This window comes from Eleutherodactylus coqui, chromosome 9 (genome assembly GCF_035609145.1).
Source record: "Eleutherodactylus coqui strain aEleCoq1 chromosome 9, aEleCoq1.hap1, whole genome shotgun sequence".
Classification (NCBI taxonomy): domain Eukaryota; kingdom Metazoa; phylum Chordata; class Amphibia; order Anura; family Eleutherodactylidae; genus Eleutherodactylus; species Eleutherodactylus coqui.
In genome coordinates this window covers 90,421,491-90,436,866 of record NC_089845.1, presented here as the reverse complement: position 1 = coordinate 90,436,866, position 15,376 = coordinate 90,421,491, and the positions used below count along the sequence as shown (strand labels likewise).

General features: G+C 42.4%; 1 protein-coding gene across 1 annotated transcript in view; it reads right to left on the bottom strand.

The window, feature by feature from the left end:
* ASXL3 (ASXL transcriptional regulator 3) overlaps positions 1 to 15,376 on the bottom strand; it is a 156,728-nt gene that overhangs the window by 86,082 nt on the left and 55,270 nt on the right. Inside the window, exons 4-6 of the mRNA XM_066578046.1 lie at positions 12,857 to 12,965; positions 12,227 to 12,335; positions 8,083 to 8,180 (exon numbers count right to left, since the gene is read on the bottom strand). Coding sequence (XP_066434143.1) covers positions 8,083 to 8,180; positions 12,227 to 12,335; positions 12,857 to 12,965 — 316 coding nt within the window. The remainder of the gene's footprint in view (positions 1 to 8,082; positions 8,181 to 12,226; positions 12,336 to 12,856; positions 12,966 to 15,376) is intronic.

Genomic DNA, 15,376 nt, shown 5'->3' with positions numbered 1-15,376 from the left:
ACTTTACGTCTCTCCTTAGTTACGGCTGCTGCTGATTATCACAGGCTCTGACCCCTAACCTCTCCCTCCAGCATCTGTGGTACCACATGCCCTGTACGCAGCGCAGATGCCAGGAGGAGGGATCAGAATTCAGTGGGTGACAATCAGCAGCAGCTGGACTGGAGCTACAGAGGGAGGTAAGATACTTTCTAGTGGTCCTAATGATCACTTACAGTGCAAAAGTGCTGTGCCTGATCATTATGGAAGTGGTCAGAGGGGTCTGGCACTGCTGTACCCTCCTGACATTGGACCAAAAGACACACTCACTTTTTAGCAAGATTTTTTTGTTGCTAAAAAGTGTGTCTTTTTGTCTGAAAAACACGGTATTCCCTATACATAAGAGTGAGTTGTTCTGCAAATATCAAACATGACTGTCTGGCAAGAAGGAAGAAAGCTTGTAAAATGTCCTAAATATTGGAGAAAATAGTGAAATATGTGATACTATACATGAACAACTACATTAAAGGGGTTCTGACACTAAAAAAAAAAAATTTTTACTCACTCTGCCTGGACCGATCACCAGACATGTCCCCTCCGTCTGGCATCTTCTTCTGTGGCTTGTAGAAGCAGAGCAGGAGCGGTCAAAATGACCGCTTCCTGCTCTGCTCCGTCCGTCAGCCACTTCCGAGGTGAACGGACGGGCTGCCCACAGCAAGCACGTCACAAGCAGTGCTTGCTGTGGGCGGCCCGTCCGTCCTGACTGAACTCCTGTCAGAGGGCACCTCTCCACTGCGCATGCGCGCGATCCCGGAGCGGTGCGGCTCGTGGAGGAAGAAGCAGAAGAACAGCGCCTGCCGGGAGATGACCCCCCCCCCCGATGTCAACAACAACAGGAGACAAGGTAAGTATTCTGTTTTTATGCTTTAACAGCCATTAAATCGTGGGTTCCCTGTGTCCATTAGGCAGACCAGGGAACAATGGCTGGTAAAGCATAAAAACATTATTCATGTCAGAACCCCTTTAAGTAATTATTATTACTATTACAATACCAAACATATAAAATAAATAATAAATAACGCATTCTATTGTAAGAGCCAAGCAAAATGCCCCTAGAAAACCCTTAAAATACCTATAAAATATAATACATTCCTCAAAGGGAAAATGTTACGCCCATCCAAAGTGACAATAAGAAGACATACAATGCTGTCACACCTCATAACACCATGAGGACTTCATTTCTGAAAATATGTTCTCATATTTCAAGATTTGAAATAGTCTTTGGCTCGTCATGTTTTGTGCTGTTCAGTATGTCACATGACACATTAAGTCAAAGAACCAGGAATCTGCTCCCAGTCAATATTTCTCAGCACTTACATTTAATGTCCTGGAAGATAAAGAAAAGCCACATAGCTGTGCGAATTCTGCAGCCTCAGAGCAGCGGCACGGCAGGGGCACCTATATCTGCACTTCAATTACAATGTAAGGAACACCAGAATAAAAATAGGTCACACCAACAAACATAACGGCAGCAGTTAAAGAAAATTACAGTAATCCGTCCGCGGGTTTTCTATAGTACGACGAAAAGCAAACATATATAAAACGTATGCTTAGCAGTGCAAAAAACAAGCAACGCTCATAAATGTAAAACAAGAAGCAAGAACAAAAAGACTACACTGGTGGAAGTTAAAGGGGTTTTCCCAAAATTTACTTTCTTTCACCTGTTCACTGGATAGGCCATTATAGTCTAAATGGTGGGGGTCTCACTGCTGAAAACCCAACTGATCCCAAGAGCGGGGTTCTCGGGTCCTGCTCCTCTCACCACTACGGGCTCACTGCACCTACTGGCAGTGATGTGGAGAATGAACGGAGGGGCAAACGAACATGTTTTGCGCTGCTCCATTCATTTCAATGAGGCTGACGGAAAAATCCAAGTGCAAGCGCTCCACTATCTCCGACAGTGCCACTGAAGATTAATGGAGTGGCACCGCACGACCATCACTTCATTCAATCTCCTCCTCACTGCATGGGGTGCAGAGAGCCTACAATGAAGAGAAAAAGGGGCACAGGACCCTGTTCTAGGGATTGTTGATGGTCTCAGAGGTGAAACCCCCATTGATCAGACTTTTATCACTTATCCTATGGATAGGTGACAAAAGTCATTTCTGGTACATGCCTTCAAAGAAGAGCCCTAACCCAGTTCACATTGTAAAATTGTGACCTAATGGGTCTGTGTGGTTCGTGGAATCTAGAGACGTCTCAAGTAAAGATAATAGAATGATACTAGTATACTTAAAGTGGGATAAAATGGGCCATGGCAATGTGTAAGGGCCCATGCCCAGGAGGTGCTGATCGTTGACACAAATGCTATACATTTATGAAATCGGTGCACTTTAGAGTTAAGGGGTATTACTGCAGGCATTTTCTCTTATTCACTGGGCAGGTGATAAATGCTAAATTGGTGGTAGTTTGACTGTTAGGATCTCCGCCGATCACCTTGTCCCCGGTGGCTAGGAAGAGTTTGAGCAAAGTAGCAATTGGGCAAGTGCCTTGCTACTCCATTCACAATCTATGGCACTGAGAACAAAGCTGACAGCTCCTGGACTGTAAATGCAGAGGCAGGGCACATGCCGAATGCTATTCGTAGATCTATCACTCTCAGGACAGTTAAAGGGATTGTGTGCTAAAATAAGGCATGTGTAGGATTATAAGCGGCTGTGTCCATGCAGAATCTGCTCACATCAGGTTCACATCTGTCATAAGACTTCCTTACGTGAGAATAACGCACTATGCAAGTCAAGGGTGGACAGAGATCGCAAAGGGCCACGATGGAACAACCTTTTATCAGCCACTGCTTTCTCCACAATCCACTAATTCATGTGAACCATGAAACTAGCTCAATCTCTTACTTCCAATCTAATAGACATTTGAAAGCATCTAGCTGCTGCTATAATGTTGGCAATGGGCCTCCTTACAGCTGCAGTTTGCACATAAGGTATGTCTACTCTGACTCAAGTGGATGCGATAAAAAAACACTGAATTACCTATATACGCTATTCTAAACAGCAGATAAATCTCAGCTGGCTGGCCGAGACGGATCACCTGACCTACCGCTTCACATTATTATTTAGCTTCACCAAAAAAGAGACAAATGCTCTACGCTGAACCCAACTAATGAACAAATGTCGATAGTGATATAGAGAGAAAGATCCAAGGCACCAGAGGGATCCAAAAATAAAATGCAGTCTTTACTTATCTCATCCTTTAAAAATGCAATGCAACACACATTTCAGCCACACGGGGCCTTCGTCAAGCATGCTTGTATTTACCACATCAAGTAGCACGGAGGAGCAGGTGGGGCGGGGGGAACAACTTTTTTCTTAATGAACGAACCTCGAAATAAACTCATTACTGAATGAAAAATGTCATTTATTTCCCATTGGTCACATTCTTTCACCCAACTGGTCAATATAAAAATAATTTCAGAAATATTACACTTTCTGTGCTGAGCACTCACAGTAGGCTAATTAATACTTTCTGCTAATTTTTAGCATGTGCCAAGTAGACTGGGGGCATGTTCAGCAGTGATCTTACCATTAAGAGATGATGAAGTTACAGACAAGGGTAGCACCTCCATTATGAATGTATAGGAAGATTACCCAGGATCTACCAATGATGGGAAACAGGGAGGAAGCAGAGACCGGAAGAGATGATAATGTCACAAGGCATGCTGACTATACTCTGCAACAGAAGTCAATGGGGTTATCATCTGACTTAGGCCTCATACACATTTAGAAGGCCAAACCAGGAGGGGGTCCAAAACACAGAAGAGGTAAAAATCGTCCCATTATACTTGTAGCCTGAAGGTTTTGTTTCTGGTTTTGGCTTAAAAATACTAATTCAATATTCTGCCATGTGCACGAGGACTTGGATTTCTTACATGGCTTGTAATGCACATCTCCAGACCTGCTGTTGTAAGAGCTCACACAAGTTGGCTGCCCTCAATAATCAGATGCAAAAAATAAAAAACATGCCTTCAGAAAACAACAGATTATTAAAATAGGGTATAAAATAATGGTGATGCATTCCATCTAGGTTTCCTGTATGATCTGCTAATTTGATGTTTTTCACTATCTATGTACCCCGTGACGTCATATAAGACCTGCTGGGGGACATTCACATTTTTTTGCTTTTTTTTATTTGACATTTTCTGGAGCCCCAGTTACAGGGAAAAACAATCCCTGTAGTGACAATAGTCACTGGCAGAGCTGGTCAGGGTCTAGTACAACCCTGCAGCTCTGCTGTAGCAGGGGATCCCGGCAGTCACGTGACCCACCGACTCCCATAGTGGAGGTTACACCTATGTTTTCACTTTTGAGTACACAGCGCTCAATGAGCGCTGTGTACTCAGGGAAGGGGAAGGCAGAAACGGTTAGAAAACCCTCCTGTCTTCTTCTCTGGGTTGTCAGCTGTCACTAACAGCTGACAACCCGTCCTGCCTCTCTGACTGATTGCAGAGGCAGGAGGCTTAAATCCCTACCATAATTTTACATACGGCTGGGCTTAAAGCCTGGGACCAGGCGCTGTATATTTACGGTGCCTGGTCCTAAACAGGTTAAAGTAGAATAGATATTTTTTTCTACTCTATCTTGCTACCTGGAAAGCAAATGTAAAGAAAAATGTCCACAAAAGTATGCTATGTGATGCTAGATTTTGCAGACTACATAACTAGTGTTTGAGCCCAATTCCAGATCTTGAAAAGAAACCAAAGTAAGGAATCTACTTTTTGCAGAAAAAAAAAAGACTTCTTCTTATTCCCTGACCGTAACATACTAAAGCATGCTGACGTGTCTCCAGCCAAATTCCTTGTAAGACTCTCCTTTACCAATACAATTAATAACCTGTTACCACTTCTTCTTACTTATCTGCATACCATTCTCTGATGCAAAAATACATCCTCTCAACTGCGCCTAAAACTGGGAGACATCTACTTTTGGCTTCATGGAAGGAGCCTTCCTTCCACTACTCTCTTCCAGGACCCTAAGTGAAATCTCTGTAATCATCATCGGTGAAATCTCTGTAACCGTTACCGTTTTGGTTCGTTAGGCTAGGCTATGTAGTCACCGACCATAGAAATGTCATTTGAGTTACAGGTACAGACAAGAGGATATCTTGAGGGAAAATAATTGCAGTCATATTACTGTAGGTGAAAAATAGCATCTTCAACTTTCAGAAACTTAAAAAGTTTCCCTTTCCTTTCACGAAGACGGTTGGTGTGTGAAAACACTACATACATACAGAATGTAGTCTAGAATAGTAAATATTACGCAGGGAGGAGGGGAGCTGCAGTAGAACCTCTCCCTCAGGGTTGGGAGACTGATGCTGTGAGAGGGGAGGAGTAGATCCCCTTACAGCTCTGTCATCACAGCAGAGACAAGCCCACCTACTCAGCAGACATGTAGCGAGACAATTAACCTTTACTGAAATTATGTCCAGGGAAGGAACAAACATTTAAATTACGCAGGTAACGCAACATTTCTGGCTGCATTGCATCCCATACACATTTGCAGTTGCCCATTTTCAAACAATAGGTTTAACTTTAAACTTTTAAACTTTTTTTGTAATATTCAGCTCAAGAAAACAGATTTAATCAAGACACAATATAATGTGCATTTTATGGACAAGTTTAGCATACTCATTAATTACACTATCTTACCAAAAGTAATTGGACACCTGAACAAGAATCAAAAGTAGTATTATTTACCTACAGTATATTATCTACATCAGATACTCGCTGTGGCATACTTTCTACTAACATCTAATACACTTCAGCTCATATTTTTCCTCCATTCATCCTGCGAACACCTGGTGAGTTCTTTTAAAGATGCATCGGGGCCATCAATGGTGCAAGAAGCGTCATCATTGGTCAGTTGGGCAATGGAAGAACAATTTATGGGATGAAGAATCACACTACTCCATCTTAAAATCAGATAGATGTACCTGGGTGTGGAGGATGCCTTTGGAAACACCCTTTGCCTGAGTGTTGTGCCAACAGTTAAAAGGGGTTGTGTGGTTTCAAATTAATTTTTTTTACTGGCTGAGCATGGGTTAAAATAAAAAATAAAGCATACTTGCCCTTTTTTGCCCCCATCGCATGGCACAGCTAACAGGCAGGAAGTTACATAACTGCTGCAGCCCCTGATTGGTCACATTTCCAAACTCCTTGGCATTAAGGCACTCAGGATGTGGTCGCTGATGTCAGGAGTTCGGAAGGTGATGCTGCTGCCTCTGATTGGCCGCAACAGTCGCCTGACGGCGGAGTATATGGACGGGGCAGCAGAGCTGGTTAGTGGTGCCCGAAGGAGATGGGGGGCCCAAGACAGGTGAATATGCTTTCCATTTATCCCATGCCTAGCCAGTAGATATTTTTCAGTTTGAAATCACAAAAGAGGTAGAGGTTCCATTATGGCCTGGCCATGTTTTAGGTGGCTTGGTCTTGATCTGTTGGTTGCTGTGGCAAGCAGTATGAACGCGGAGGTGGACCTTAACATTATAGCCAGTAATGTGTTGCTGACCATGTGGTAGTACTTTGGAAATGGTCAGCCATACTTCCAGCAAGACAATGGGCCTTGTCACAAATAGAATACTATTTTCATTGGTTTGAGGATATTGATGTGTCCCGATTGGACTGCTCTACACAGAGTCCCAACCTGAACCCTATTGGATATCTTTCGGACCAACAAGAATGTAGAGTCAATAAACATGAACAGCAGCCATCTGCTTTAAGAGAACTAACCAGATGTCTGTAGGATGGAAATACCATGTGAAGTGTATCAGTAGTTAGTAGAAAGTAGCTCACGGAGCATATCTGATGTCATTAGGGCTGAAGGAGGCCCTAATTATTAGCATATGTGAATTAATACTACTTTTGAATCTTGCTTAGGTGCCCAATTACGCTTGGTAGGATAGTGCACTCTCAGGAGGTTATGGATTTAAACTGTAAACGTTAAAGCGAACCTGTCACATTGAAAATACAGCACAATTTATAGGTGGCATGTTCTAGAACAGGAAGAAACTGAGCAGATTAATATATCTTCTAGTAAAACATAAGTTCATTCAATCATCTGCTTATTTTGGTAGTCCCACCAAGTGACTGACATTTATCTCTATACACCTAAACGGGGTAAACGGTCAATCACAGTTTTAGGGCTTATTCAGACGACCATATATCGGCTGGGTATTCACGCCGGCCGATATACAGCGTCCCCCTCTGCAGGGGAAGGAGGCTGGAAGAGCCGGGAGCAGTGCTCTGAGCTCTCACCCCCTCCCTCTCCGCCAACTCTCCATCCCTCTGCACTATTTGCAATGAGGGGAGGTGGGACGGGGGCGGAGCTAATTCACAGAACTTAGCCCCGCCCAGTCCTGCCTCCTCTCTTTGCAAATAGTGCAGAGGGGTGGAGAGGAGGCAGAGAGGGGGCGGGAGCTCAGAGCACTGATCATGGCTCTTCCAGCCTCCTCCCCCTGCATAGAGAGACGCCGTATATAGGCTGGGCGTGAATACCCGGCCGATATACGGTCGTCTGAATAAGCCCTAAGATTGCTCAGATGTTTCCTAAGCTCAGAATGAGCAGAGGTTTAAAGATCATGGGTCAGTAGGACTGACTGCATAGCTCTGCCCCTATCGCCCCGCTGACTACCTCATATTGACCTCAGTTTGCCTGGACGGGCTCTTGATTGACAATCTAACCCCCATTGACAATCAGCAGGTGGAACCGTCCACTTGACATGTCCAGGCAAATAAAGGGGAGTATGAAAAAAAAAAGAGGACAGGATCAGCAAGTCCTTGACTGCAGAGCTGACAGCAGCCAGCCCCACTGACTTTACAGTATGACAGGCACTCATTAAACGAGTACTGCAGCTGACAAGTTCTGGAACTTTTCTAACACAACTTTCTATCAACCTGCTCCGCTCTTGCTCTATAACATGCTGGTTGCAGATTAGACTGCATTCTCACTGTGACAGATTTGCCTTAAAAGCAAAAAAAATTCAACATGTCATCCCTTGGCAGCGTGTCAGCAAAACTGGAGGGAATAAAATCAATCTTACCTGTTTCAGTGCCTTTTTGGTGTGCTGCTGGAAGGAAGACACTAGCTTGCTCTGCACTCGGTTGGAAGACGCTTCTTCAGTCACTTGCTTCAGGCACACTGCGCACAAATACATAAAGAGGCAAGGGCATTGTAACAAGAAGTAATCAAAGTCAGAACAACATGTGAAGCATGCTAGAGAGATCACAGAGACTTATTTGTTAAACTTTAAAAGGGGTTTTCACCATTGAATTATTGATGAACCCATCTGCATGTGTCATCAAGAGCGATCAGTGAGGGTCTGCCAGCCGGGACCCCCAAGGATCAGCTGTTCGCCAGGATGGTGCTGTCTTGTGTTGTCAGGAGCAGCATGCTGCGATATTTCATCCAGGAAGACGGGAGAGGCCAGAACAGAAGCTGGACAGACCCCATTATAATCAATGAGGTCTGGCCGGCACTGGTCGGTATCATTATAAGATGGATCTGTTCACTGCAGGGATTCGGTCATCCTGCTCCCAAGATAGAACAGAAAAACGGAAACGCTGTACACAGGCTGCTGCGTTAGGGCTCAGAGTTTCCGTCTCAGCTGTTAGAGGAGAGAAACTTGAAAAAACGGATTTGCTCTTTTCCCTGTTGACTAAAAAAAAAAAAGGAAAGCCACAGTAAAGAGTTTGCTTCCATTCCGTCAGCTTTCCCGCTTTTGGATTCAAAAACAGCGCAGTCTGCAGTATTATTTTTCCGTAGGAAAAAAATGGAAGTCCGACGGAATGGAAGCAAAATAAAGCCTTTCTGTTTGCTTTATGTTTTTTTGATACCTCATTGAAATCAATGAGGATGAGGGGCGGTGAACAGATCTGGGTTTTTTTTCGATTTCATTTCAGTTTCTCTCCCTTAAAAAGAGAGAGGAGGGACGGAAATTCTGTAAAAAAAACAAAAAAAACAGCCTAACTTATTTTAGTAGACTCGGGGATACATTTGTTGCAAGACGTAACTGCTTACAAATAAGTTGCTTTGTTAACAAGCGGTTATTGATGTAATACCCATTATTAGTTCATGGCACTTTAAGAGCCAAGAGAAAGTCCATGGTTATTACAGCTATTTCACTGCCCATCTCAGACAAATATCTTTGCGCCATATTTGTAAGATCACTTACGCTCTAGAATGTAACCTGAACATCGAGCTCAGTACTTCAAATGGAACTTTCCACTAGGTTTCATCCTTCCAAACCTTCCCCAGGATGCTAACGGTCATTAAGAAACCCTCCCAAACATGCAGCTATTACTGCCCATTAGCTTTGCATACTTCATGAATGTTTTTTTTAAGTTTTTAAAAACCCTGCGCCATATGCAAATGACTTCTCAAGAGTCCAGTGGGTGTGCCAAGGCCGTGTCAATCACCCAAAGCCTCTCTGCTTTTGATTGACATGGATAATAACCACTACATCATCCAAAAACGAATTCAAATCTCGCTTTGCAATGCCCTGCTGTGGGCAGACTCACTATATTCTCCAGGGCAACTCCAACTCACCAGCCACGTCCAAACTTCAGGGACGGAGGACACCTGACACGCGACCTGACGCACAGAATGAAGTACTATAGAAAATAGTTCAGCTCATCAGAGTTTGAGAAAATTTTAAAAACTTGAACTTCATTAAAGAACATGAAAATACAATAGAAGTCTCCAACACAATACACACAACTCTGCCAACACGGATGTAAAGGAATGGAACACCTCAGTCCTTATTTAAGTAAAACCTTCCCCAATCCCCACATGCTGTAATATATCACATGATGTATGAAGGCTGGGAGAGAAGCCCACCAATCCAATCACCCTAAATTCCAAAAATAATTCATGAAGAAATGTGTAAAACAAAATAATAAATCTATATCAAAATACATTACTTACTATAGAAAAGTTATGGAAAAATGTACTGGGCATAAAGCCGGTAACTGCAGTATATATAAATCTTCACTTGTGAGTTCACTGAGCAGCAGCACATTCACAATGGCTAAAAATGAAACCGCCAGGATTTATAGCGCCACAAGAATCAGTTTGCAAAAAGCCAGAAATACAAGTAAAACTCTCCTCATGAATCCACTGAACGCCATTGTGCATGTGCTGCTGCTCTGCGAACCTACAAGGGAGATTTATATATACTGCAGCTACTCTGGAGTCGGCGTTATAGAAGTTTTCTACAATATTGATTCATACTGATTGATTATTTTATTGCCTTGTATTTTACACATCTCTTCATTAATTATTTTTGGAGTTTGGGGCGAGTGGATTGGTGGATGCCTCCCCCAGCCCTCATACATCATGTGATTTATTAACAGCATGTGCGGATTGGTCAATGTTTTACTGAAGTAAGGACTGAGGCGTTTCACTCTTTTACTATGACTAAGGAGACAGTTTGGGTGTTGAAAACGCGTCAGTGGAGTGTGTGTATTGTGCTTGAGGACTTCAACGGCACTTTAATGTTCGTTAATAAAAAGAATTTAATTTTTAGAACTTTCTCACTCTTTTTTTCCCACAGTTCTCCAGCTCATACACCCTTCTCACTCAGGCGTCTGTGACATTGGCTTCTTGACTAGCTTGTAGGGGACTTCATCCACATCAGAGGCAGAGGGGCTAACTTACATGGAATTTTTTGTGCAGCTGGCAGGGTCTGAGCACACCCACTGGACTGTTAAATAGTTGTTTGCATATGACACTGGATTATTTAACCCCTTAAGGGCCAAGCTGTTTTGTACCTTAAGGACCAGACACTTTTTAGGGATTTTACCCATGTGGTGGTTTTACTATTTTTTCTCCTTCAGCTATCAAAATTATTTTTGCTGCGTTTTTTTTCCCCCGTGACATATAGTGTTATTTTTTATATCTTTTTTCACTGACTTTTTTTCCCCGTTTTTTAGTTTTATTGGGGGTAAAAAGCTAAATAAAATGATTTTTTTTAACATTTACAGTTTTTTTAAACTATTATATTTATGCTGAAATAAAGAATAAGAATGGGTTCCTTATTTTGTTTTGGACGTTTTGATATGTAATATGTATAGTTTTGGATTACAGTGTGCACACAGCAATGGATTTGGTTGGTGTTGGCTTTGGGTTATTTTTTTTTTAATGCATATATTTTTATTTTAGTCTGTTATTTTTTTAAACTTTTTTCTTTAACATCTACATCCCACATGACGTCACATAAGACCTCTGAGGGTAATTCACATTGTCTTTTTTTTTTTTTTTAATTATACACTTTTCCACTGTAGCTGGAGCATCCATAGGAGCCCTAGTTACAGCGAAAACCATCTCCCTGTAGTGACATCAGTCAATAACAGAGCTGAACAACAGTCACTAGCAGAGCTATGCTGTAACAGGAAGACCCAGCACTCACGTGATCGTCGGGTCGCACAGTGGAAGAAACACTTTCACTTTCCCTTCTTAGTACATAGTGCTCATTGAGCGCTTTGTATCCCAGAAAGGAGAATGCGGAAGCAGTTAAAAAACACTTCTCCCTTCTCCTCTGGGTTCGCAGCTGTTAGTAACAGCTTGATTGCAGAAGCAGAGGCTTTAATCCTGCGCCATACATCTGCTATGGGCTGGCATTAAAGCCAAGAACCAAGCGCTGTATATTTACTGCGCTTGGTCCATAAGGGGTTAAAATCTTCATTTCATAAGAAACGAGGGTCTAGTGGGCAATAAAAGTCCCATGTTTGGAAGGGTTTCTTTAGGACTCATTGTTGTTTGAACTGTTTGGAAGGGTGAAATCTGGTGAAAAGTTCCCTTATACATGAGTGGTCAAAGAGCAGGAGAGATGTTGGCTGCAATATAAGGCAAGCCTTCCAATAAGTATTACCTTCAAATTGGGGACAGCACTGGCATTGGCATTTTTTCCCCTGCCCATTCATAGAAATAGGAAAACGGAAATACTGGTAGTGTCTAATCCGTCACGTGATAGACGCCAAAAGTGCCTAATTTACCTCACTGACTATCATGGTTTGTCATTCTACTAGAAAAAATAGCGCAGCAAGCACTGTTGAACACAGCCGAACGTGCACAACTTACATACACACTGCAGACAATATCAGAAAATCAACAAAACTTGAATAAATACCAACAAGAACATGGAACAAAAGTAGATAAAAGAGGGTAATAAGCCCTTCAGGCCCTACCTTCATTTTCTTCTCCATTGCTGCTTGCCTCTGCCATTTCAGTCCCATCTAACTCTGACTCGCAACCTATATCCAACGTTCCATCATCGGGGCAAGAAGATTCTTCTTTCTGATGCAACAAGGAGACATTAAAAATATAAATCATTTTTGGCATATTACTGTGTTTCCCACAAGTTCTCAGCCACCAGGTGATACTACAGGCCTGGCCTCAAAATTGCAGGTAAATTTAATTTGCAAGCACCAAAAAGAAAGTGTTGCGGTCTGATGAATCTTACATAGATATTGCCTCAGATTCCATATCAAGCAGCAATACTTCCAATAGTTCTTTAAAGACACTAAGACTTACTGGGAGCAGGATAATATACTCTGCTGTGAAGTGTATAATGCACAGAGCATTACATAAGCAGCGCTGCAATTCTTCATTCAGTTAATCTACCCTGCTCTAAAATATATTCCAGGGTCCTTACTAAAAAGCATCCGCACAACATACAAAAGACTTGCTGAAGAAGGCAAGTCAAGGAGGAAAATCCACTCCTACTCTTAGGGCTCAAGTACAGTTGCAATCCAAACGAGGAACAATTTAATTAAAACCAACAACATGCATAATTATAGAAAGAAAAACCGACTTACTTTAAGAGCATAAAGTCCTGATTTCCCTGGGATTTTGAAGAAGGTCCCATCGCCCACACGAGTGTTAGTATGAAGCATGGCATTTAGACAAGCCAACGGAGAAGTACCACTACAATGTGAGATAACAATAACAAGACATGCATGAAAAGGAGTGTAGAAACACGTGAGCCTGACTACATCTAACAATGCCTCCTCTCCCCCTGGCTTTTTTCTCTTCCTTTTTCTGTTCATGCTTCCCTTTAGAGAAATTCTTCCAAGCCTGAAAGCATCTACATTACAATAAAGGGTCCAACAATCCTAATCAAATGCATCTGCTCCATAAGCTTCAGGGAAAATCTGTACAAAATAATTATGTTTTTCCATAAAAAGAGAAAATAAAAAAAAAAGAACCAAGCAAAACTCGGTGGGTAAAAAAAAAGTCCAAATTTTTCAGTAAAAAGCATAGGAAAGCCATGCTTTCGAAAATGTTGCAGAAAATGCTTCCGATGCACATGAATGATCAGATGGGAGAGAAAAAAGTGCACGTTCAATAGCAGCTGTGACCCGTAGGATGAAAGACAACAAAGGCATAGTGAGAAAAGGCCCCGGAAGAATCGAGTGGTTATGTTTCTGGACTCGTGGAGGTGGGAGTCAAAATTAAGTTGCTTTGCTCACTAGAGTTTGCAGCTCAAGGCAGGGGCTTTTGTGATGGATTGCAGGAATGCCAATTATATCAAGGAGAATAACCACTTCATATGTGAGCGGGCAGGGCAAAGCCCCATGAAGGAGACAGACGAATAACCGTGGTGAAATCGCAATAAATCAAATAACTTAAAAAGTGTGAAGTAACCCCCCAGAGCCATAATTATTCCAGCAACTACTATGAAGTACAATTTATTATGTATCCCGGTTATCAGTCCATTGAAGCACATAATTACCATCCTATGAAGAGGATCTGTCACCTCTGCTGGCAGGTCTGCTTTATACTTGTATTCCCTGTAAGATAATTCTGCATCATCTGTTCCTAGAGGAGCATGCATGGCCTTATAAGTCTCCTCACACACCATCTAGGTGCTCTCCTTACCCTTCCTGGCCCATGTTCTTAGGACTATGCACTGTTCCTCTGTTACCCCTCCTAGAACTGGGTGTTACCATTACTCTTGTCAAAGAGGTGTGTCCCTAAGCACACTGACACTTTCCAATCAGTGCAGTAGAGAAACATCACAATCTAGTAACACCCACTTGTCAATTGACAAATACACTTCTAGGAGGAATAGCAAAGGAACATTGTAGAGTTCAAGGAAAAGATGCCCCAGAACTGTTAGATTATGGGAAATACAATTATTTACCAAAACAGGACATTTCAGAAAATGTGAGATATTTAAATATTACTGAAATAATCTTATCAAAATGTACATAATAAAGCAGTGCAAGAGAAAAATAAGTCTGTCTTCTTGACCTTTCTCTGTACTTGATTCAGGTCTAATTCAGCCTTAACCCCTTGAGTGGCACGCCGGGAAATTTTCCGGGACGAGCTCCACTGCTCATAGTGACATAGCCGGGAAGATTTCCGGGCTATGTATCATTATGGGAGCTGCAGAGCACAATGCCACAAGCTGTGACAGTGTGCTCTGCCTGCACAGACCCACACAGAGCAGTGCAAGGGCTTTGAAAAACCAGCAGAAGATATTGCCGACATGTCGGCAACCTCCTGCACTGGTTTGTTTACAGGTTGCCATAGAGACCATTGGCTTGTCAGAAGCAAGCCGATGGTCTCTGTGGCAGGGAGAGCTGGTTGTTAGCTGTCAGAGGACAGCCAGGTACCTGCTCTTACAGCAGAGATCAGAGAAAACCTCCGATCTCTGCTGTGTTAACCCTTTACATGCCGCAGTCTATGTGACTGCAGCATGTAAAGGGCTGTCACTGCAGCATGTAAAGGGCTGTCACCATCGGACCCCCGGAATGTGATCAGGGGTCCTGATGGGTCCCTGTGGAAGTCCCCTAAAGGGACAAAAAAAAAAATTATAAAAAAAAAAAGTAAAAAAATTATTAAAAATAATACCGTAATAAAAACACTTGTCTCCCTTTACTTTGTAAAAAAATCAAAAATATAATCACACATGTGGTATCAATGCGTCATAATGACCCAGAGAAGGAAGTTAAAACATTATTTAACCCCTTAATGACATGGCCCCTTTTTTTCTTTTTTCCCCATTTCTTTTTTTCCTCCCCCCTGTTTAAAAAATCACAACTTGTCCCGCAAAAAACAAGCCCTTATATGGCCATGTCAATGGAAAAATGAAAAAGTTATGGCTCTTGAGACGCAACTGCAAAATTAGTTGAAATGCAATGATTAGACCATTTTAAAAAAACTGCCCTGGTGGGCATGACAGGGTGGTAGGAAACCCGCCACTCAAGGGGTTAAAGGGGTATTCCGGGATATATTTAACTTTTGCTATGGATGGCAGGTCATCAATAAAGGAGTGTCAAATCCCTGACAGTTCCCATTCAAGAGGGCATTGCAATGTCATTTTATTTATT